Source organism: Indicator indicator, chromosome 16 (genome assembly GCF_027791375.1).
Source record: "Indicator indicator isolate 239-I01 chromosome 16, UM_Iind_1.1, whole genome shotgun sequence".
NCBI classification, from domain to species: domain Eukaryota; kingdom Metazoa; phylum Chordata; class Aves; order Piciformes; family Indicatoridae; genus Indicator; species Indicator indicator.
Window position 1 is genome coordinate 6,964,699 of NC_072025.1, and position 25,740 is coordinate 6,990,438.

General features: G+C 40.0%; 2 protein-coding genes across 2 annotated transcripts; both read right to left on the reverse strand.

Annotated features, from left to right (window-relative positions):
- Nucleotides 1-863: 863 nt before the first annotated feature.
- FAN1 (FANCD2 and FANCI associated nuclease 1) lies at nt 864-16,155 on the reverse strand. The gene is made up of 13 exons (XM_054387994.1): nt 14,868-16,155; nt 14,404-14,544; nt 12,317-12,512; nt 10,363-10,596; nt 9,800-9,931; nt 8,704-8,812; nt 7,923-8,042; nt 5,632-5,796; nt 4,601-4,769; nt 3,689-3,792; nt 2,336-2,530; nt 1,791-1,919; nt 864-1,008 (listed from the first exon to the last, which is right to left on the reverse strand). Exons 1-13 carry the CDS (start codon nt 16,153-16,155, stop codon nt 871-873), a joined length of 3,120 nt encoding a protein of 1,039 aa, XP_054243969.1. The 3' UTR covers nt 864-870.
- Nucleotides 16,156-17,484: 1,329 nt separating this feature from the next.
- On the reverse strand, nt 17,485-24,946 carry MPHOSPH10 (M-phase phosphoprotein 10). Its single transcript, XM_054387933.1, has 11 exons — nt 24,870-24,946; nt 23,397-24,051; nt 22,494-22,636; nt 21,915-22,089; nt 21,514-21,655; nt 21,031-21,098; nt 20,206-20,343; nt 19,874-19,984; nt 19,526-19,633; nt 18,804-19,034; nt 17,485-17,634 (listed from the first exon to the last, which is right to left on the reverse strand). The coding sequence occupies exons 1-11, from the start codon at nt 24,944-24,946 to the stop codon at nt 17,485-17,487; spliced, it is 1,998 nt and encodes a 665-aa protein (XP_054243908.1).
- Nucleotides 24,947-25,740: the final 794 nt, after the last annotated feature.

The window sequence follows — 25,740 nt, forward strand, 5'->3', positions numbered from 1 at the left end:
CAGAATTTCTGGCATCAGGAAAACTTAACTTGCCATGGCAGGGAAGCATCCAGAGAAAAGATGTTGGGTATGTGTTAAAATTGAGACAAAGCCCCAGGATTTTGGTGGTATAAAAGAGAACTGATTCCCTTTGGTTCCATTTCAGTTGAACAACTTACTTCTGAATGAGAAAACACATCCATTTCTTTGGGACAAAATTGACTGCAGTGAATGATACACTGCAAATGAGTGCAGTGATCTTGGCACTGAACAGTTCCCATCTGCTTACTGGAACTACATCCCCTTTACAAAGAAAACAGAAGAAGCTGTTAAAGAAATGATCCTTTCATAGCTAGCAGCACATTAAACCAGCATTTAAACAGAAAGTTCTGTGTTTTACTCTATGCCATCACGGACCAGGTGTATTTTTAATATGAAAGTGAAAATGTCCAATACAGAAGACGAAGTGGGGACAGTTGAGAGACAAGCCTTGCACCTTGCAAGGGAACTTGCACAGCACAAGGAATTCAGGCTCTACAGACAACATGGAAATGATCAAGACTTGATGCACCGTTTTTTTATTGTAGAGGATGGTCTCCATTGCTACTAATGTGATTGCAGCTGTTTCTCTTTACTGAACAAACCCCTAGCTAACCTTTCCTAGAATAAATAATGAATTGTGTACAGAAGATGAAGGTTTTGTTCTTCTGCACACAAAGTCACATGCAGTAAATGATCCCAACAGCCTTTGCAACTGTTTTCTAGAATGTTTTGTGCAAAAATGGCCCAGGAAACCAAAGACTTATAAGAAACAGCAAGCAGCCAGTACTGTGTGCCATGCTAGTTCCCTTAAAACCACTCAAGTTACCCAGAAGTTCCAGACTTCTGTTGTCACCTGACATGCTTACTCTTGCCTCCAATGGCTTGCACATGGCAAACTTCTACTGTAGCACCCAGCTTCTTCAGCTCACTCAGCCAGATCATCTGCTTGTGGGACAGGCGATCATTGGGACCTTTCACTTCCACCAGCTACAAAGAAAGAAGCATGATGAGTAGTGTGCCTGTGCAGGAATGAATAAAAGAGCATTAGCTCCCACAGACTAATACAAGTAGTCTTTTATGGCTGTTATTTACAACAAAAATAATACAGATTTAGCACAACAGAAGCCCCAATGGGTACCAAATTATTAAGCCATGTTCCAAGATGTAACTGTAAGAGAATGAGATTTTTATCTAGTAAGTGCCAAAACATAGCAGTACTAGAGAATGAACATAGCACATAGTCCAAAAAATCTATCACCTGTGACATCACCTATTCCTACTGCAACTGACTTATGCAGATGTTCTACAGAATTGATTCCTGCTGTGCAGCTGTGTATTATAAATGGCTAACATGTTGCTCTGGCAGCTATGTCCGACAGTACCTACTCCACTACAGACAGAGCTGTAGTCATGCATTCAAGTTCTTGTGCAAGTGTTGCAATTAGCACCCCTTGCTAACAACTGTCAGAATGTGTGACTGATTGGTAACAGCTGCTGACAATGTAGCAATGGTAACTGAAGCCCTCTTCTACAATAGCATCTAGCCACCTCTTGCAGTTTCTCATTAATGCCCATTAAAGCTACAGCCAAATGTGATGAAATAGCAAATAGCAATCACCCACAACTGGCCACAGCTGCTGGGCAGATGAGCAGCAGGTGTAGCTCCACCACAAGAGGAGAATAGTTTGTATTGCAGTGATAGGTAGAAGGTTTTATACCTAAGGGTAAGATCAGCTGAGCACTGAGTATATTCTGATCTCCCAGCATACCTTAAAGTGGTTTGTGTGAGTACGCCACACAACCAGGTCAGGAAGTCCCCCTCTGCAGTGGCGTAGGTCTTTGGAAAGGCGGCTAAAAACGCCGCTCAGAAAGACTCCTCCAAGGCAAGAGACAAGGCTCTGTAAGAGAAATTCTGGTAGTAGTTGTTTTTTTTCCTTTAAATATCACCACATCCATTTCCCTACTCTCACAACACTGTTCTGTGGCCCATCTCAGGTTGTTGGTTTTTGTTTGTTTTTTTTTTTTTGTTTTTTTTTTTTTTTTTAGTCACATGCAAAAAAAACCCCTTGGGTAGATGTTATCTACAGCATTTTAGCTGCTCTTTTCCCAACTACTGTTGCAGAAGTGACCATTAACAGAAAAGAGTAACAGTCTTGGGATTCAGGAGCCTCATGGTGCTGTGCCCACTCAGCTCCTCCCGCCCAGCACTCACCATCAGGCTCTGCTCAGTGCAAACTGTGAGCACACCATGGCCATATGTGATGTAAGGGCAAGCCAAACCAAACAGTGCCCATTCTGGACAACAGTCACTTACCTGAGCTTGCTGGAGGGAACTAAAACGTCCCCAGCTGACCAGTGCTGCTGCTTTTCCCTCCTGAGTAGTCCAGATGTCAGCAATCAGCTTTGCCAGTGTCTCTGAAGAAGCTGTATGAAGCTGCTGGAGTCTGGCCTCAATAACATCCCTCCTGTTTCCATAGAAGCTGTCGGTGTATAAATCCAGAGGGAATGTCTATATAAAAAGGTAAACACAGCTCTGAGGAGCTGCCAGCAAAGCAGCAATCCCAAGCATGACAGTGCCCTACTTACTTTTCTTACCTCAAAGTCAAATGCTGAGTCAATTTAACTTGAACATATCTACCACATAAACCTTTATGAAATGGGAAAACCTTTCCATATATTTAACACCCAATGCCACTACAACAAATGTTGGCCATGTCTTAGCCTGTGCTCTGCTGATGTTTAACCTTTAGACAGAGGTTTTCTCTAACAGACAGCAAAGAGCTACCTGCTCTCTTGACTCTCCAAGCAGCAACAGTCTAGTCAGGATTTGGAATCAGCCTTAAGACAGCTCAGGTACAGTGAGCAGTTTGAGGTGGTAAGAATAAAGCAGTGGTGAAATGAGAGTATTACTCAAGCTGCCTAAAAGCAGAGAGCCTCATGCATGATGCTGTCCATGTCACTGTATAAAGTCAGTGTAGCAATTACTTCATTTCGAACATGGCTATAAAGTAGTAGCTGAGTGCCATTCTAGCTTCTCAAAATCAGATGTGGAGTGCTGACAAATGGCAAATTTCATCCTTGCACAAACTGCTAGCTGCCAGTTTTCTAACTGCAATTATTGAAACTGTTTCCAGCTGTAATTTGTAGGATGTAAAGCACTTAGCTAAAAGCCACAATTTCACCTGGAATCATTAATCTTAGGGTGTGGCAGGGAGTGTTGGGCTGGCTGTAGTGGTGTTTGTTTCTTTGACAAAAAGGAAGGATGATCCCAAAAGCACAAATGTGTTGTGGAGCAGGTGGGGGTGTTAACAAACCTGACTTTAAAAATGTGACTTCCTTTCACAGGCTATTGAAAAATGATTTTTTTTTTGGTAATTGAATGCATCATTTTCAAATGAGATGAACAAAGCAGTACTCTTCCACTGACTATAAAAGAGCTCTAATATAGCACATATGCATTAGGCCAGATGAATCCCATCTGTCAGACAGTCCAGACTTACACAGTAATTAGTTACTGAGGAGCCCTTTAGTGATGAGCAAATACTAAGATCTGTCTGAAAAGCCCCTCAGAATAAAATGTTCATCTAATCCTGAATAAGATTTTAACAGTTACAGAGCCTACAGCAATCCGTAAAGGCATTAACTGATGAAAGCCCTTCAAAACTACCTGATAGGAATTTCTGAAAACATCAGGTATGCCGTCCATGAAAATGATATCCCACATCAGAATACCATACAGGGTAATGAATGTTGAGCCTTCCCCATGAATACCTAAAGGCGAAATTCAGTTACAATGGAAACATTAATAATTTCTAGAGCAATGTCATATGAAGAGGTACTAATTCACCATGATGCAAACCTGAAGCATGCTATGTTCAGGGCTACACACAGCTGAGTATACACTAACATTACAGTATCAAGTTGTAAAGCAATTTATTAATTACTTCCACAGTTTCCTAAGGCTTTCTATTGCCAGGCTAGTGGCCTTCATTTACAGCACAGGATCACAGTCCTATGCCTGGTCACAAGGCAGCTTTACTGTTCTCACTTCATCAAGTTGTTAATACACTTTTTTTTGGTATTTACTTTTATCTATAGAAATTGTTTATATCCTACTTATACACATACAGGTATACCTGCATGCATGAGTCTACATACACCTATGCTGCATATATATACACTCATCACCAGCAGACCAGTATACAAAAAAATACATTTGCCAAATGATTGTACATGTAAAAACATTTTCTATTAAATTTAATATATATACACATTTATACATGTGTATATACATAAATACACATATATACACATAGAAATGTGTGTATATATCTGTATAGACATGTATATCTCTATATATACAAAGATATATACACATGCTTTTTTATGTATGAAATATTAATATATACCAGAGCAGTGTGAGAAGGAAACAGAATCAGGCTACAATCCAGTCTAATGAAATCTGCCCAAACTGGTCTATTAACTAAACTGCTTAGTAAAGTGGTTCTTTACCTTCACTGTTATCTTACTGTACAAAAAGAAAAAAAAAAAAAACACACACACACAAAATTACTGTTACCCTGATCGAAACCATTCTGCCTGTAATGAGTTAATGCCAGCTCCTCCACTGAGCACATGACTGTGGATACACTGACGTCTTCACCTCCTTCTTCACTGCTAGTATCCTCCATTAGAAACACAGATTTTCCCATTCCCATCTGAGGACACATCTTTCCTTTGATTGTAACCTGAACATATGAAGAGAACAAGTTACTTTCCAGCATCACATTTAAAAAGCTTCAGCCTAAGTATTTCAATCTCTCCTGAAGCATATATTCCTCCTTTTCAGTTCTCCTAAAATCAGAACTAGATGTGTTTCCAAAAATCAATTGAATAAAATTTAAGCTGCATCTCCTTCAAATCATTGTTTAGATTTTATAAACCAGCAATTTTTTCAGGAAACAAATGAACAAAAAAGTCTAGCAAAAATGCTGGGCAGATAGGGAGATAATGCAGTGACAAGGCTGAGAAAGAAAACAAGGCTCTGCTGTGACTTTGCCCAGTTACAAGGATCTTTGCATCAGTAAGGGAAAAGAATGAGCTAGAAAACATCCATCCCATTGCTCTCCCAGTGTATCATCCTTCATATATGAATAGCAAATATTGAGAGTGCACAGCTCCCAAAGGCTGTTCAAATCCTTGCATTTTCTGAGCCATTAATCTCATGCTGACAACTCCTCTTACACACAGAATGCCTGGCCTGAAGACACCAGAGGCAATGCACTGATAGGATCTGACTCCCCAAACAGAAAGGGTCTGAGAGTGTTGCTGATAAATCACTGGAGTTTATAGCTGATCACATATTCAGTAAGGCAATGCAAATGACACCAGTATACAGCTGCCTACCCTCAGCTAAGAAGTTGACCATTTATTAAAGAAGTAGAAATATTTGTTTAGAAGAGGCTTTTACTTTAGAAACACATTTGTATTCCTTTTCCTGCAGCAGAAATGTCAGAGCACAGCACATCTCCCAGACTACTTTTTCTTGTCTGGAGATAAAAAGACCTCATGAGTTGCTCTTTCTCAGAAACCACCAGCAGCTTTACTTACATGTGTCACATCCTCCACAGTTATGACTGGCAGATCATGAAGCAGGCATCTGAACTGCTTGCAGCGTGGTGAGTCTCTGATACGTAGGGCCCGCTGGTAGAGAGAGAGCTGATGCCCAGTACGTACCAATGGGTCTGCCAGCCCACTTCTAATGCAGTCAATGGCCTAGCAAAGAGCATGGCAACAAGCAATAATGTTGAATGACCTATGCACATCTGTCTGCTCTCACTACACCCAAAGACTGACTGATTTAAGGACCACAAAATCATGAATGTAAAAACCAGCATATAAGACAGGGCAACCCTTCTTCCTGATCTACTGAAGTCCTAACTAGGTAAGTAGCATTTTGAACTTGCAGGCTTCCAGATTCAAAATTGCACTAGTACATAAAAAAGAAAACTATTGTCTATTTGTACTTAAGAAAATGTGCATTCTACACATGACCAGAAAGGGGAGTTGGGTTTCAAGGTAGATCAGGTTCATATTTTTAAGTCAGTTTCTTAACAGCACACAACAGGGAAACAGAAAGGCCAGAGCAGTTGTGCAAGAATGTACATGCAGAACAAATTTCAGACTGATGGTCTACAAGACTGAAGAATATCCAGGGTTAAATACAGGCTCTGAAAATTCAGGTCATGGTTCTGAAATTCTTTCTGTGACTTCTGGAAGACACTTTACTAATTTATAAATAAGGAACTGAGATTAACTCTTCCTTTGTACAACTTCTAATTCAAAATCTGGAAAAAGCTCGATACGGGGATAATAAGGTACAGAAGAGGCAACAATAGATGCTTGACAGTCTGTGCTATTACTTCCTTTCAACAAACATGGAGAATTAAAACACAAAACATAAGCATTTTAACCTCAATTCTCAATAGCCTTGACGAAGGCAAGGAAGCAGATCGCAAGCAAGAAAAAGTTGTTCTCTGCAATGTTCCTGGTCTTAAAACTTTTTTTTTTCCTCTGTTTGTCAAATTAGTCAGGTATCTTTGGTGTGTTTAATTAGATTAGACTTCATCTCTTAGTTGAAGTTGATTTTCAGTCTGCCCATATTTGGCTGTGACCTTAAACAGTACTACAGAATTTCATTTTTTATCACTGACAGTATTTCTTCTTTGTATGTAACAGACAAGAAAAATGGGTGTCATCTCCCATACTTACAAATCCTCAGAAGACCAGCAGCTGATAAAATTACCACCTGCTGTTGCTTGTACAGAATATTTGTGGAACTGCAACTGAGCCCTAAAATGAGCCAGACAGTAGCTTCAGAGTTTTGTGACTCTTGGAAAGAAAATATGTGAAAACCTAGTCCTGGCTCACAAGGAGTTCAAAGGCAAAACCTGTACTGCAGCTTGCAGTTTTCTTTGTCTCCCTTATATTCTGATGTAGAAATCTTTCCAGAGGTGCCAGAAAATTCTAGAGAGATTTGCAATATACTTGTGCACAATCCTTGGCTGGCAAGTTTACCCACTGCACAAATAATGTGTTTTGTTTGTACAAATATAGCCTACTGGTGTGTGTCCTACTGGAAGCAAAGAGGGAAGAGGGCAAAAGCTAAGATTACCTCATAGCCTCTTCTACCCTCCTAACAGAAGTAAACAGACCAGGCTGAACTTAGCCTATCTAAAACCATTGATGATATTCTCCATCAGTCTAAGGGTAGACAGGTATTGTTCTACAGGAGAACCTGTAGGACCATGGAAACAATTTAAATCTGCTGTTAAAGACCCTGCCAGAGTTGTCTACAAGTAACACATTAGAAATGGGGTTGTCTACTTCTTGACCCCTTACAGAAACCCTATAGCAAAGCTGGTCCAGAAACAGAAGACAATGTTCTCACCACTGGCGACAGTTAGTCAAGGACTTAAGAGTCTCTTCATTATTTGTTTGAAAATGTTAAAATACAACAAGAACAACAATAAATTTTAGAACTCCTTCTGATCATGTTTCTTTTTCTCATTCCAGATATGGCTTCACTGAGTCTCAAGTTCAAAAGCTTCTTGCCTATTAGGCAAATTTATAAGGCAGAACAGCAAGGAAGCTACTGCCTGACAGCTCCATAAAATTCTTGATGCTAAACAATGTTCTATGCAACAAAACAAAACAGGTCCATGAAGGATGAGGGCACACTCTTAGGACAAACTGGTTGGCTGACCCTGGGATTCTTACCAATATCTGCATTTTCAGGAGGGCCTACCCCATCATTCTTCACATCTGAAATACTTTTATAAAACGTTTTCAGACAATGCCTACAGTGTTTCCAGCTTAGCAGCACGCAGTTGTGAAGATACCTTCTTAGTGTTTTTCAAGTGCTGATGTAAATTCAGAGCCAGGCGGTCCCACCATCGCCCTCTGCTGTCAGTACAATACACATCCTGAGACAGAAGAGTCTGCAGCTCCTGCACGGCTTCCTGTAGCAACAGCATTGTATCTTTACTAATTAAGTTAAAAAATCAAGATGAAGTTTCATTATACAATTAGCTTGACACTTTCCCTTCTGATTATTGGGTACTATAAAACACTGTCTCTGCATAATCTGAGCCCAGTTTTACTCTAGCACCCAATGTATTCAGATGCATGGGTATATCCTAAAAACTCTAAAATATTTTTATGTAAACTTACAGGTTAGCTGCTAAAAATACCTATTTTTGTCCTCTCTGTAGTGTTACTTTTGCAGAGACAAAGCCTTTTTCAGAATAATCTGGTTTGCTTTAACATATAAGGATTTAGGAGATGGTAGCACCTAAGGTGAAGAGGCAGAGATTTTCACAGACTTTTCTTCCAAGATTTTCTTATTTAAATAACCAAATCTGGTGAACAAAGGTATCTTTAAATAACAAAACAACATCTCAATATCAGTCTTATGGTATCCTACATATGGTAAACCCCCAAAGCACAAGCAGAAATCAAAACCATTTAAAACTCTCTAAAGCAGCAAGAAAAAAAAGGCTGTTTTTCTTTAAAATAACCCCTCAAAGAAACTGAGTAAGTCGTGGCAAACACTATCACATTTTCCAGCTATGTCAGAATGTAAATTGATGCACAATGCTACTATTCACTTCACCTCTTTACCTCATACATGTGAAGTCTCTGCAAAATTTCAACACCTTGAGAAAGGATTCTTGTATACACCCAGCCAACTGTGAAGTATCGCAGATACTCAGGTAGAACTCTGTGATAGCTGAAAGATAAAGACACCTCAGATTAATTTAATGATACCAATTCAAATTCTTAAAGTTCTCTTACTAAGAATACTTACACCTCAAGTATTTAAAAAACTAAATGCCTTCTATATAAAAAATGAACTGAAATCAGTGTCTCGGATGCAAAGTGAAGAACAGTGCAGCTGAGGTAGCAGGTGCAAGCAGTGGAATCATTAACTAAGATGTTTTATATAAGATGCAAAACAATTTATTAATAATTTATTAATTTATATTATATTTTGTTACTGCCAACTCATAAGTGAGACAGTTAATTAGAGAAACACAGCTGAATAAAAGGAAAAAGCTACAACAGGCATTTTCTGCCATAAAAGACCAAGTTCTTTTGGGTAGACGTTGCTATGTTTCAAGACAGCCCTTTGAATGTCTTACTGAAATTGAAACAGTTTTTCTCACTGTCTTCAGTGTGAAAGAGTGTATCATTAAGCCAAAAAATGTAATTGAAAGAAAAACTGACGAAGGATGATTCAAAACCAAGACACGTTATTTCAGTTCTCAGATCTTTAGTAACCTTTCCTGAAAGATACCCACTTGAAGAAATGAATAACCCAGTGTGTTTTCCCGTAACGCTTGCAACATACTTTTGTTCAGAGTAAATTTTAAAATGCTGGTTATTGGTGTTTGTCTAAAAACCATAAAAGGAAACTATGACAGGGGAAAAACAAGGCCTTTGTTCTCCTGGTTAGCACACAGAAATGTTTTAGTGCTTTATCCATGCCTACCAATTCATTCCCAAGGTTTTATAAAAAAGGCCTTTTCATATAATCACTTAAAAGCTAAACGCACAACCAGGAAGTCCAAAGCTTTCAAGAACATTAAAGCTTCTAAATTTATGAGGCTTAAATAGTATCACTAATCTATACGCCTCTCTCAAAAGGACCAAAATTAATCACGTTAATACACACGACAGTTTCATATGAACACAAGGCTAGTCTTCGTTTCCCTACCTCAGAGAGGGGTGATTTTTCAGTTTGTTCCAGGTTTCTTTAGCACACATGTATAGATTATTAGCTTCTTCCCAGTTCCCATTTGCCATTGCAGTGGCTATATCATTTGACAGATGAGCAGCAGTGGCATACCTAAGGGAAAAACATGTAACTGCATTAGGCTCACAATGCATTTATAGTTAAAAGAAATCAATTCTCTGCACAATATCTTTCAAAAACTCTTTCCAGTCTCCCAAGACACTGAACCATGCAGCCAACACCTTGTAGGATCAGCAGAGTTTACACTAGCAGGATACACTACGTTTAAAATTACTTATAAACTATAGAATGTATTTGTTGTTTTGTTCAAAGTCTATTATTATAATCACAGCAAATGAAGAAACAACTCTCATCAGCACCATGATCGTGAAGCCAATAAATATGCTATTTTGGTTCAAAATGCCACCTACTGTGAATTACAAGTCCTAACTGGACACAAAAATGCATTCAAAATGCCTACACAAGTACTGCAGTAAAGCTTTTCTATAAATAAACAATTTCCAAACTGCCAAAGTTCCCCCTACCTTATAAGATCTTCTCTGTCCTGGAAGACCTGTGTTTTCCTATTTACAGTGTAACTGGGGAATACTATACGCCCCATGTTTACCATAAGGACTGTGGAGAGCTGGCCTTGACCAGCACTACCAGCTTCTTCATCCTCCATTGACTCAGCCAATGAAAATAGCAGCAGAATTCGAGAAAAGACAGCCCGAGGGCCTTTAGAGACCCTGACAGATTTTCCAGCCAGGTCCTTCACCCTGGAAGGACAAATAAAATTATTATTAAAACAAATGGGTTTTATCATAATTTATAAAAATGTAAGTATACTAAATGACATACAATTTTGTTTTCCTAGCAATTAATGTATGAACTTGATTTCCTTGAAAGAAGCAGTTTGAGAAGCTATATAGTGCCTGTAACTTCTAGTCAAAAGCCATGCATTAACTTATAAAAAGTTTAAGGGACAAACTTCAAGGAGAATAGAACTGGAAGTAACTGCCCTTCAGATGCAGCCACTCCTGTTGTTATGCCAGGCAATACCAGCAAGCAACAAGATATGGTTTGCTGTTATGGCAATGTTTACAGTCCACGCTTTAAGATCACTTGTTTTAGAGTATCTCCACCAGCACATCTTCATCCAGCTTTTCCATACAAGACAAGATTTCTGTTGTTTACTCATGGGACAGCACAGATTTAAAACAGGGTTTTCTCTGGTCTCATGTGGTAACAAGTATTTCATCTGTCAACTACAGCAAAGAGCATCACATTCCCAAAGTTGATGCGGCCAAGCAAGTAACTATCAGTCTCTTTTCCTGGAGGCTGCTGGTATTTTTGGAATGCAGTTTTCATATTTTTTTGGCATAGCTTAAGCCAATATTCTGAAAACAAATTTGTTTCTGTTAGAGATACTGAAACAAATTAAGCATCGTGCATCATCATGCAGTTCCAATGAGTAGTATCTAAGAGAAAAAAAGAAATCTCAATTGATACAAAGTTTTTCATACTGAAGTTTTCTATACCTAGATTAGAATGATAAATCAGCCCTAATTCCTTAAATGAAAACATCTTTACCTAGCATGAAGTCCCAATATCCCATAACACAAGATAACCATGGATGTGGTTATGATCACTGGTTTTCCTGTGGACCAAATAAAGTGTAATACTACTGGAGACACCACCACCAGTGTGAAATACTACTTTAACAGAGAGTTCCTACCGTATTTCAAAAACAACAAAGACCATATTACTTTAAGGAAGCTAATCATTCTGGTGAACCTCCCAGTTGTGAAACAGCAAGCCCAGCACTATGCTAGCATTAGGCCTCTTTTTTGGTGTAAGGAAAGAAGACCTTACTGATTCACATAAATTATTTTCATTGACAGAGGAACACCAAGAATGGTAATTGCTGTAATCACTCCTATTAGGGCATAATGACAACTTAACCCCAAATCTGGACCCCAGACAACCTGGAAGTCAAGGGCATTGGATGTACACAGCTGTGATAACCACCCTGAAAAAAAATCACAGGAAAGAAAGAACATTGTGTCTGACAAGCAATCTTTTCCTTTTACAAATACTGCCAAAAATAAAGTTTTATGCTAAATTATTAAGTCAATCATAAAAAAGTGATTATTGCTTCTAATTCTACTAAAAGAGCTCACCTAGCAAACAAACATAGCTGCTTTAATAGGAAATCTCTTTCCCTGTACCTTCCTAGATGTTTTTCCACACCAATTTCGCTTTAAATAATTCAGAAATATTTCTCTGTATAACTGAGTAACTTGGGAGATAATCATGTCCACAGCTGAACACCATGACTATATTTACCCTTCTGTTTGACCCATTGTGAATCAAAATTTAATGCTGCCCTTTTTAAATAATAAATTTACTAAATTCATTCTTCAAAAGGCATCTAGATTGAGTGCTTTGAAGCGTGACTTACATTCACCTGCAAAGTTTAACTATACACAGAGTTACCTTTTTAAAATCACTACCCCAATACCAGCCTGACTCCTGTTGAAGACTGAACGTTGTTTAGCCAATCTCAGAAAATTATCCACAAGTTGCTGTTTCTGGCCATTTGGGTTTGGCAAGTGAAAGATCTTTGCCAATGTTTTTAGCTCAGGGGCTGAAAGCAAATCCAACCCTTCATACAGGTCTTCCAGTTCAGATTCTAAAAGAAAAATGATCCACACATTTGTATGTGCTACACATACAGACTCAAGCAACAGCTCATAGTACATTCATATAACCTAGTACTAATCTAATGATATAGATTCTTCAAATGTATTGTCAATGATAGCTTGAAATTCATATTCTTCACAGGTCCAGTTGGAAGCAATGATTAGGAAAAAAACCTTCACACCTTCCAATAAAAACCAAAAGGACTGAAGTATCTCCCTCATGAGGAAAGGCTAGGGAACCTGGGTCTCTATAGCTTGGAGGAGACTCATTAATGTTTATAAATATGTAATGGGTGAGTGTCAGGAAGACAGAGCCAGGCTTCTCTCAGTGATGTCCAACGACAGGACAAGGGGCAACTGTGAGGGTGACAGAGCACTGGAACAGGCTGCCCAGAGACTTTGTGGAGCCTCCTTCTCTGAAGGCATTCAAAACCTGCTTGGATGTGTGTCCTGTGTGATCTGTTCTAGGTAGTCCTACTCTGGCACAGGGGTTGGACTAGATGATCTTTCGAGGTCCCTTCAAACCCCTAACATTTTATGTATGCATGAATTCTGCTTAGTTACAAAAAAAATGCTGTTCAGAAAATTTTGTCTTCCTGGTTATTAAAACTTTGCCTAACAAAAGAAAAAAATGTGCTGCCAGGGAGCAGCAAGAGCAGAGCTGTTCAACAAGGAGAAAATGAGCCAGGAGTCAAGAGTGACCAGAGCACTAGCAATGTCTTCACCAAACCTAGATACAGTTCTACTGTGAATAAACAGAGTGGGCAGAGAAAAAGTCCTGGTAGCAGAGTACACCAGCAGCCCCACAAAAGGCATAATGATCAATCCGGGACAGGGTCAATCTAAGACATGGGTCAAACATTAGACTAGAAGTAAGACTGCAGTTGATACACGAGATCCATCCACAATACACAGCCACAGCCAAGACTGGAAATGCAAAATCACAGAATACATCCAGTTGAAAGAGACCTCAAAAGATCATCCAGTCCATCATCCAGACACTGAAGGGTCAACACTAAACCACATCTCTTAAGCACCAGGTCCACAAGCTGCTTAAACACCTCCAGGGATGGTGACTCCACCACTACCTTGGGCAGACCATTCCAATGTTTTAAGAACCCCTCTGTGAAGAAGTATTTCACAACGACTAGCCTAAACTTCCCCTGGCACAGCTTAAAACCATTTCCTCTAGTCCTGTCGTGGGACACCAAGGAGAAGAGGCTGCTCCCCTCCTTGCTCCAACCTCCCTTCAGATAGTTGTGGAGAGCAACAAGGTCTCCGCTCAGCCTCCTCCAGACTGAATAACCTCAGCTCCCTCAAGAGACTCCTCATAGGTCATGTGCTCCAGGCCCTTCACAAGCCTTGTTGCCTTTCTCTGGACATGCTCCAGAACCTCATCATCCTTTTTGTAGTGAGTGGGTCAGAACTGAACACAGTACTTGAGGTGTGGCCTCACCAAGTGCTGAGCACAGGGGGATGATCACCTCCCTGTGCAGCACTGGCTGAACGTCCAGCCAACCAGAGATGAACAGGATAGCTCAGAGCAGTACTGAAGGCTATTTACTAGAGCTCCTGGATCAATGTGCAGAGGCTGTGCAGGTCAGGGTGTGAGATGAGGCTGGTGAGTGCAACAAGGTCCTTCATTGCACCTAGCACCCTGAAATTTGTTTAGCTCTCCCCATTTCCTAATTTGCACTAACTGCTTTTATTATCAATGTAACACATCTACCTGAATCCTTTACGCTGCTCCTCTAATTCTCAAGGCACAGACAAGCATGTACTACATTAAACTCTAACATGACACAACTGCAAATTTTATTTGTATGTTTGTATCTTAACATTTGTATATTTGTATCTTAACATTTATTAACGCTGCCATACCTGTTTGCAGAAATCTGGCTTCAGCCAGTTCTTCAATTATTGGTGCCAAATCCATACTTATCTCTCCATACTCTATTTTGTTCACCTTTAACCAGTTCAGCTTCCGTTGAAAAAGTCTCACATATAACTTCTGCCCACCAACTGCAATTTTTTTAAAGCAGGGAAAGATGAAAAAAAAATTAATTCTAAACCACAGTACTATGCATAATCACTAATCTAGAAGAATTGTTTTTATGCAGATATCCTGTAAAACATGCCCATGTTGATTCTTTAACCTGACTTGGTGAAATACCAGAGCAGCAAGTAATTATTGCTCATTAGAATCTCAAAGTTTTGCAAGTAAAAAATTATTACACTGTATTTTGTAGGTAACCAACAGCACTCTTCACATAAAACTATGTAGCAGTTCTCTCTACAAGAGGTAATGTGAAAATCTATTGGGGAAAAAAAAAATATATATATACCTGATAAGTTGCAGAACTTGGATATAATGTTCAAATCTTGCTCATCAAAGAGTCTGACATCATCTTCATTCTCCAAGACTGCTCGCAGCACCACTAAAAAATTCTGAAGGTAATACGGGTGACCAGGAGAGCTGGGCACAGAACTAACTTCATTTATTTTGCCTAAAATGTCACCAATTGAATTTTGAAATTCTACCTTTTCCACAGTTTCTTGCAGACTATGATTAATCTCATCCTTAAAGTCTTTGTGAACTTCCATAGGAAGTACCTGCACATCACCCTTGCCAAAGTAATTTTGTGTACCACAGTTCACTTCTGCCTTGGCAGAAGGAATAACCCCAGTATGAGGCTGAGTCTTGACTTCCAAACTATTAATTGGCTCTGTTGAAGTATAAACAGCTAGATGTGTTTCAAATGTATTATGTACCACACCTTCACTCCTTTTGGTGTTCCTTGTACCAATTGGTAACCTTGTGCTATGAATGTTCTCAGCTGGTAAGGATACTTGAATGGTATCCACAAGATTTCCTCCATTACAGTTGATTATTTCTTCTTGAAATTCAGATTCTTTCTTTGAAAAATGTTGTTCCTGGTGCTCTTCCTGAGCAAGCTGATTTTCTTTCTGAGAGCTGTGCCCAGCATCAATCTCATCATCAATCCAGGCTGCAGCACTCTTATGTGTATTGCATACAGCTGGAGGTGAAGAATCAATCTCTTTATACATAATCTGTTTTCTGCCCTGGATACATCGTCTCCTGGACAGTTTAGATGACAAGCTTCCCAAAGACACTATTTTAATTCTTTGAGCCTGTGGTTCACTGTTACCACTACAGACTGCACTACTATTGCTAAAATAAGGACTAACCTGCTGCACTGCACTCTCTCCTGTTTTCAATAAAGTGCCTTTGGAAAGGCTAGCATCTAGATTTAGCAAATTTTTTGAAAAATATGAGCTGGAATTACTGTCCACATTTGCAGCTGGGGAACTCTCATTCCTAAAAGAGTTTGGTGTCATTGATTGAACATTCCTCTCACCAAAGTTTCTCTGACATGTTTCATCCATGTGTTCATTTATTCTGTATCTTGGAACCATTTGCCCACACATCGGACAGGTAATTTTGGTAGGGGGAACATTGTTAAAAAAGGAAGTAATAGAGGAGGATGCTGGGGGTGTAGATGGTGGTCCTTTACCTTTCACACTTTTTGTTGTTCTTTTTTCCCCCTTATTTTTCCTGAGTGACAAACTTACTCGGGATCTTTTAATTTCTGAAGGCCTAGTTTCTGCCATTACAACTTCAAAGCATTTATATGGCACAGACAATTTCATTCAAGCTGTAGTTCCTTATGCTGCAATACTTAGAAGATTTTTTTATGGCTTTGCATTTTCCGTCTGTAATCCTCTGCGACGCCTTTGAGAGGAAAAAAAAAAAAAAAGAAGGATACTGAATGAAAGATTTTTGGAGGTACCAAATGCAATGAAGATGAACAGCGAAAAAAACCAAAACAACCCACCCAGTAAGTGGAAAAGTCAAGCAGTGCAGCAGTCCTTAGCGGCAACGATAAACTGCCTTTTACCTTCCCGCCGGGCAGCCAACCGAGCACACCAGGATCGTCATGCTGCTGGCTTCATGGCGCTGACTTACAGAACGAAACTATTAATAGACACTTTGGCTATCTAAATGACATCGTCACTTGCTGATGGAAGTGAAAACCTGAGATAAACTTCTATGTATGGCGCAGTATCTCCAGCACACCCAGTCTCTGCTGCGGCGCTCCCGAAAGCGCCGAGGACATCGCGCCGGCCAGGCCGGGCTCTGCCGAGCAGGCCACACGGCTCCGCACGGTGCAAAGGTAAAGGTGCTGCAGGAGGCTCGGCGCGCACTCCTGAGGCGTTCCCGGTGCGGACGGCGGCACCTCAACGTTTCTGAGCGCAATTGTCCCACTGCCTGGCTGGCGAGTAGCGCCCGCCTCGCCTGCCCGCCGCCGAGCCCACAGGCCGTGAGGGGACAGCGTACGCAGCGCCGCTGCACGCGCAAGGGCCGCCCGCGCGGCAGCGGCCCCGCCCCCGCGCAGGCAGCACAATGCATCGCCGATGGCGGCGGCAGGCCTGGGGAGATGATGGCGGAGCATGGGTGCAGCAAGCAGGCACCTGGCGGCCCCGAGCCGTGGGTTTGGAACAGCTTGCCGTCTTTACCTAACACTTCCTTTAACAATCAAGGGTGAGAAACACCTCTGGATCACTTTCGAGAAAGAGCAGCCGGCGTCGCTAAGATTTTACTGCAGGGTGCTTCACAATAGGTGTAGCTACTTCTGCAATACACAGAGCTATTACAGCAGCAGATACAAAACCTACGGACTGGAGATCATACAGACTGTACAGTCAAAGCACAAGTATCAAGTATTCTACCTGGCTCTGTATCTAACTGTGAGAAGCACTCTTTTTGGAATAAAAAGACAGAGTTCTAAGGCAAAAAAAAAAAACTAAAGTGTCTTTTACACCATCTTAGAAGTTCACAGAACGTTTTAAAGACTGACACAGAATAAAATCAACTCAAATTCAGTATTCATGTAAAACTATTTAATTATATCCAAGATGCAACATACGGAAAAACGTAAATTACAATTTCAGTTTATGAACAGAGAGTGCTTTCTGCTGCTTCTGTTTCTTCTTTAATTTGGTTGCATCTTTGATTTGCATTTTCACTTGATCCTGTAGTTGAGAAAAGAAGGCCTGGGAGGACTTCAAGACCTTGTCTTTACCTTCATCCTGTCAGTGGACAAAATATTTGTTAATAACCAAGAAATGTACAAACAGCAAGTACCATCATATTAGTTACTCACATATAATGGTATTTGATTTGTACGAAAACCAAAAATCTGATAGTTAATTTTCAAAGGATACTTCTCACTGCATTCTAATACCACTCTTGCAATCTAAATAAAACAGTACACTCTAATTAGCAATTAGCAGGGTAGCTAAGAATAGGCATCAAGGATAGATCCCAGCACATCATGAGCTACAACTGCATACCTCCATTCTGTGTTCTGCTCTCACAGAATTACAGAACATTAGGGGCTGGAAGGGACCGTGAAAGATCACCTAGTCCAACCGCCCTGCCAGAGCAGGATCACGTATACCAGATCACACAGGAACGCATCCAAGGCAGGTTTTGAGTATCTCCAGAGAGGGAGAGTGCACAACCCTCCATGGCAGCCTGTTCCAGTGTTCCATCACCTTCACAGCAAAAATTTTTTTCTGTTTCCATGGAACTTCCTATGCCTCAAGTTCCACCCACTGCCCCTTGTCCTGTCACTGGCAAGCAGAGCCTGACTCCATCCTCTTGGCATTCACCCTTTATGTATTTATAAACATTCCTGAGGTCACCCCTCAGTCTCCTCCAAACTAGAGACCCAGCTTCCTCTGTCTCTCCTTGTCAGAAATATGTCCTGCTCCCTTAATCGTTTTTCTGGCTCTCCTTTTGAAAAGGTAAGCACAAATGTTTGACAAGTAATCTAGTTTGTTTTTTTTAACTATCAGTTCCTAATACCTCAATATTTCAGAGATATAAAAAATGTAATTTATGGGGCATCCTAAGTAGTACACACATTTACTGTTTTCTAGTATGCAAAATAAAATCATCTTGATGAGATTATAGAGAAGGTTCCACAACAAGTAGAAAGCTGTTCAGACATAAATATGGTAACAAGGTTAACAAGATATACTACCAGTGTGCAAGTACTTTTGAGGGGATGGAGAAAGATGAGGAGGTGTAGTTGTGCTAAGAGGGATGGAAGGGAATCAACCCCTATGCTTTGTAAGTCTTTGTGATAAAGTTCCCTTTTCTCTCTCTAGCTAATTATTATTTGTCCCTGGGATTTTAATATTCTTTGGCTGGGAAGGTCTAAGTTACACAGGACTACATAAGAGAGCCTTACCTTGAGCAGAGAAGCTTTTCCTTCTTTTGTAAGTTTTTTCAATTTTGCTGCAGCAGATTTTTTGCTAAGTGTTGTGCCTTGTTCTGGTTTCATCTTTTCAAGAAGCTTTTGGCGTTTCTCCTTTTCTCTCAGTTTCATACGTTTACGAAGCTTCTTCTTTCTTCGTTCTCGTTTTTTGTCTGTGGGAGTCTTTTCTGCATCTGTTTTTATGTCACCAGCTTTGTTCTTTTCCTAAAGAGAACAAGGTCTCAAGATACATAAGCATGCAAAAAAACCCACTCACTTCATAGCACTCAAATGTATCTAATTTACTTAGCTGGCTCAGGGAGATGCTGCATTAAGAGAAAGGCCAAAACCTGGCAAGAAACAAGACTCGTACAACTGATCAAAGACATGCTAATTATTCTTCCCTACTGCCAGTAGCTTTTCCCTTCCAAATATCCATATATATGTTGGGGAAATAATTACCATCATGTAATAGTCAAGAACAAAACCTAAGTGTATTATTACGGTGCAATGTAGCTAAATAAAATGAACTCTTTTTCTCCTCCTTCCAGTTAGACTCCTCCCCAAAAAACTAACCACCAACCAACACTAAAATGCTAGGCAAGATGGTCCACAAGATGAGCAACCCAGCACGTGAGGGGGCAGAATTCTCCCACTGACCTGGCAGCCCACACACCCTTTTATCAGAACCTTACATCATTTTTATATATGTTTACCTTGATCTCCTCTGGTGCTAAGAGAGCAGCATCACTAACAGCAACAGGTGCCACTTCTTCCATACTTATAGCAGGGAGGTTTGAAACTATTTTAACTTCCGGTACAGGCTAGAAACAAAGAAACATGTTCAGGACTGAGCCCACCATGTCAAAGCAGCTTACTATTAAATAACTAAAGATACCAAGTACTTGGTTTTGTTTAGAGACAATGATGGTGCATTTATATAAAATAGGAACAAGCTCTGTAACACTCAATGTTTAATTTACTTTCCATTTCCAAAACAGATTTTAAAGTATCCAGTTTCGAAAAGGGAGGAAAAAACCCAACTGTATGAAACTTGTACTTACTGGTTTGGGTGTGAAGTGGAAGTTACAAAGTGCATCCAGCTTCAGGAAAAGTGAATCCATCATTTCTTGTATTTCCTTGTGTTCAGGATTTTCTTCTTCTTCAGTCTTTTGCTGTGTTAATAATATAATGTTACAACACCATTCATAAAGCTATTTTACTTTGGTGAGACTGACAACACCACAATATACAATTCAGAGCCATTTCACAGGTGAACACTCAAAGATAGACTGATATACTTCCATAAAGCTGAAAGCAGAGTTAGCCAGTCTACAAAGGAACATATAAGGTTATGTCCTGTGAACCTCAAACCAAAAAGTATTGCCTACATTACCTGGTGAAGTTTTATGTATTCTTGCTCATAGATTTCAGCAAGACTCAGTTTACTCTTTTCATGATCCAAAGTGATGCGTTTCTTGTATTCAAAAGCCTCCTCCTTTGGTTTTTCTTTTGGTACGACATCATCCCATGCCTGAGAAAGTCGTAAGTTAATGTCCAAGTGCAACTACAATCAAGTATCAGGTACTACAGCTTATTTAGAACATTTTTCATGTTACTAGGTTATGCATGTGGCTTCCCAGGAACATATTAAGCTTCACACTTTCTTTTGGAAAAAAAAAAAATAGAAGATTTACAGCTTAAACTTACATGCTTATTTTTAGTGGTTTGAGGCAAAGATTGTACAACAAATACAAAATGTGTAAGTAGCTTAAGGACTTAAATATTCTCCCCCATATGTATCAATTTATTTTTTTTATTCAACTAACAATAAGACTCAATAAGTTGCAAGATACAAATCTTCTATCAGTGACTATTATGAAAAATTAGGTAAAAATTGAGTTTTGGTTGGCATTCAGAATGCTCAGAGCAAGAGTTAGGCATAATTTATAGACTGGCGTTATATTCCAAATAAACTCCTTATAGTTTTAGTTTTATCTGAAAACTCATTTTTTTGAAGCACACCAAAACCTTGCATGTAACAAGTATGTATAACCAAAGCTCCTTAGAAATCTGAAGACACATTCACCAAAGTAAAAGAATAAAACAACCAATTGCAGAAATTAAGATAAGTCTACATCTAACATTTTAAGAGCTTCAAACTCATCTCTGGGATGTGCCCTGTGAATTGATGAACAAAGTAGAAACAAGTAATATTAACCTCATCCAATATTCTCTGTTTAATGATATCTTCAAGCTGGAAAGTAGTTTCTTCTGTGATCACGGGTGCTGAGAGGAGAAAGAAGAATTTTAAGATTAATGTTTCTCCAGCAACAAGTATTTTTTATCTATGAAGAATAAATAACAGAAAGCGCTGACAGAAATGTAGTAACAGAAGGTGAAATATGTAAATACCATTTTCTTCTATTTTGAAGAGACAAATTATATTATGCAAGGCTTGTAAATTATTAAACCCACCAGCAAATTAACAAACTTTCAGTTAAGTTCAAAATGTAACAAATAAGTTTCCTGTAGTTTCCACCATGAAAATATACAACCTCAAAAACACCCCAGTGAATTTAACTAAAGTGTTTTCTTAGCATGCTCCCAAGTCACACGTGTTTAGAGCAAGGTTAAAGGGAAGAACAGTTAACCCAACATTGTATCCAACGTGCTTTCAGGAAAGCTCTCCCTCATTACTTACCCATTCGGACTGCATGATCAAAAAGCACTGTTTCCTCTAAAAGGCTGTTTTCGGGTCGTTTTTGTCCAGTCACTTCTCCTTTAAGCTGCCAAGGTTTTTCCTCTAACAACTCTTCTTCTAAACTTTTTATTTTTTTGCTCATCTGAAAGACACAATTTCCTGAGAAGCTTAAAACATGGCACTCACAAGTAAACTCAGGGCAAGAAACCAGCAGTTATTTCAGGCACATCTAACTCCCAGAAAGATGAGGGAATGTATGATTGCATATATATCTGACATAGATATATGCAGATAAGCCACTTCTTTGTATTTGCCAGACTGAACAAATTACGCAATCATTTAAAAAAAAAAAAAAAAAAGCCCATTGTTTCCGAGTTATCAGCAAAACACAAACACATTACCTTTTCCTGTCTTTTCTCAAAAGATGACTTGACTTCACTGGGACCCATGTCCTTCTCTAATGGCATCTCAGTAATATCTTCTGTTTCACTGTCATCTGGCAAACTAAAAGTAACTTTTTTTGAGGGTTCTTTACCTCTCATATTCTCCATCGTGATTTCATTCATATCCTCAACCCTGTAACATTAAGATTTAACATAAATGGTGAAAAGCCTCTATAATTTTTACATTTTCAGACATTTAATATTTACCTGTTACAACTAACTGAGTTATGAAATACAACAGGCTTTCTTTGAAACCTACAGGCAGGGGACAGTAGGGAAACTTTCATATAGTAAAAATTATTTTCAAAACCTGAAGTCACAGCTATTAAATTATTTGAGGAAACATCAGGAGACAAGACTCAAAAGGTAAGTAAATAAACTACTTTTTAAATAAGGTGACAATGCAAATCATGAGCATAGAACAGGTAACAGAGAATGGCCAACCATGACCAAAGTTAGCCTAGAATTCACACTTTATGTTCTACTTTAGTTTAAAATTACAAGGACATTTTAACTGCAACTGATGTATATACTTACTCAGAAATGCTTTCTGCATTTTGCTCTTCAGTGGCACTGTCTGCTTCTTCCTCATCTTCAACATCATGGTCTACTAAATCCTCATTGTCATTGATGGGATCAAAGAAATCTTTGTATGTCAAGTCCCTAGAACTTTTCACTGGCTAAGGAAGAAAAGCCCCAAAAAAAACCCCACAAAAACAAATGATAACTGTTAAGACTGACAGAAGTGTAAAGGTTTCCTGTCTTTAAAAGTCTTTAGCACCTACTTGTGTAACAGAAATTCAATTTAGTGAAGCCTTAACCTGTGGTAGGGCATCTTAAGAAAACTAGTACCTTTTAAAAGTATGTAAAATTTTCTACCACTTAAATCCATTTCCAGTTTCAACATGTAGAGAAGTCAAAAAGAGAGCAGATTTTGAGGATTACTCTGCTACTGTCTCTGATGATAATACATAGTAAAAGATTTATTTTTGAAGCAAGTACTCAGCAATTTAAGATATGTAAGGGTTACAAAGCCATGTCCCTGGAAAATGAAGCTGCCAAAAGCCATTTGCTCTGCATCAGTCCTCTTTATGATATCTAACTGCCAGGCATCAATACCAAGCGACACATCCTTTTCATTTGCTGGATCACCTATTCTGCAACTCTTCTTATGGCATACTATCTGTTCATGTAAAAACCCAAGACCCATCTAAAGAGAAACTTGAATAGCATGCTATGTTCTACACTAGGACACTCTGTTACCAGATACTGCTGTCCAGATATTAGTAAAGTAAAACTTCAGAAATAATTGTTACTCACCTAATCCAATTTAACTTGGTAGTTTCTACTACAAGTTTGACCATTTATAGTCACTCTAATGGATATCAGATCTTGATTTAAAGGAAAAGTGCAATCAGAAAAAAATATTTATATTCTTACTTTGATTTTAGGTGCATCAGACTCTTCTTCCTCATCATCTGATATGATGTCTTCAAAATAATTAATATCTTCTTCCTCCTCCTCCTCCTCCCTGTTTTCTTTCTCTGCATGTTCTAAAAACATTTCCATCTCAGCCAGTTTGAAAAACTTGTCATCCACTATAGATTTTCTCCCGTTTTTTTTCAGTGTGGTTTCCTTGGCTGTTTTTGTTTGTTGCTCCAGTGCCTCAATATCAAAGTCAATATCAGAATCCTCATCACTGCATTTTTGTATTATGTTTTCTTTGTGTTTACTTTGCTTTTCCTTAGCTTTAGTTCTATCTTTTGTATAAACATTCTTCTGATCAGTTTCCACTTCCATTATGTTGTCTTGCAGTTCAAGGTCAGTGTTGGTCCCTGTATCAGAGCTGTCCTCTTGGTCTGTGAGAAGGCAAAGATCTTCATCCTTGGCATCCCTTTCAATGGATTTCTTGAAGAAATCAAGAACTGTGTTGTTCCGGAGCTCTAACTGTTGCCAAATCTGTTCATCATCAAAATTTTCTATCACCAACTCTTTTAGAGGACCTCCACGAACTTTTTTACTTCCCAGAGCTTTATTCATATCATACAGAGTCTTTGTTAATGTTCTGAAGTCAGCAGCCAGTCCATCTTGCACACTAAGAGCAGAAAATTAAGAGCTTTAAAAAGCCCAACACCATGTATCTACTTTTTACATTGTTTTGCAAAATTTACTATCTTTCATTCAATTTACACCTTCCATTCATCACATGGGTACATGCAGCTCTTTTTATATCCGCTTAAGTATTTTGGTGCTACAGAACAGCAGCTTTCAACAATTACTGCTGTTGCTTAACTTTCTACACATCTCTTGGAGCACCACTGCACAATTTAGGAATAAAGACGTAATTACTAAGCATTTCAGCTTCATCTTGATTACATTTAAACACACCAGATGTTTTGAGGAAGTAATTACGGCGCTAAACACCTCAAACATCCAAGACACAGACCCTTGGCTTTAAAACAGCAGCCGCCTTCCTCCAATGCTTCAACATAGTTGGTAGGCAGAGAATCCTCCGTTTCCCAATTCCCAAATGCTGAAGAAAGGAACAAGATACTGAAGCAGCCATGGCTGAACCCCCAGACATGCCTCGATGCTGTTAACAGTGCAGGTCAGGAGTGCTCCGCGGCACCTGGGGTAGTTGAGTGGCGCCGGAGGTGGGGGAGTGGGAGTCTGGGGGGCACAAGGAGGAGTTGAGTGGCGCCGGGGTGAGCTGGGAGGCGTCAGGGGGGTCGATCGGGGGAACAGGGGAGGACGGCGGGAGGAGTTGGAGGGCGCCAGCAGGCTGGCACGAGGACTGCTTCCCACAGCACCGAGGACGGCAGGAATAGCAAAGCGCTAGGTGCACGCACGCATACGCACAGTCCGGCACTGAAGGACTCCCTAACCCGTAGGAAGGCCGCAGCCCTACAGTACCTGAGGAAACGTTCCGGGCGCGCCCCGGCGGCACCCGCCACTCTGAGGCACGTCTCCAGCCGCTTGACGGCCGCCATCTTTCCCCAGGCGCGACGCGTGAGAGCAAACTGACCCCGCCTCCCAGAGCCACCGGCTGAGCGGTCCGGACGACTCCCATGGGCGGCGCCAAGGTTCCGCACACCAGAGTTCCGCCCTGTGCGTTGTTAACACAACACACCCATAGCAGCGGGCGCCGCCCCGGCCCGGCTCCCCAGCCAAAAGCAGTTCTGCCTCCCATGCCGTGATTTTGTCACTGAACCGCCTCGTTTATTCCTGTCACACACGCTTCTTTAGGTGGATCTGCTCATGTTCGCGTTGGACCGCAAGCGGGACATTGCAGAATCATCTACCGATGGTTGCTGCTTCCTCCCTTTGGAAAAGCGTAGTATTGCTCTAAATTGGGATGTTCGTCAACAGTGAAAAACCTGCTCTAAATACAGTAAAGCTGTAGTCATCTTACTTTGCAGTTTTGTTTCTCTGACCTAGATACAAGGGCTATTTTGGAACCACATTATCTCCAGCTGATTCTGAGTGAAATGCGCAACGTTATCTGGCATCTCCAAGCTCCCAGGTGTGCATTCACACACCTATGTGATCAGCAAGCACTGCCCAGTGTCCTTCAACTGTTCTGTTACTTTGCATCATATACCTACCTGAACGTTTATTTTATAAAGTCAAATCAAGCACTACACTCACAGCCCCTGTTGAAGAAGCTGCAGCTGCAGTTGTGGGAGATGATCAATTCCTCCTCTATGCTGCAAGATGCGTTAGCAACGGCAACGCTGGGGCTGCAAGCATCCTGCTTGCTGCTGTCCCCAGCTATCCGCAGCCA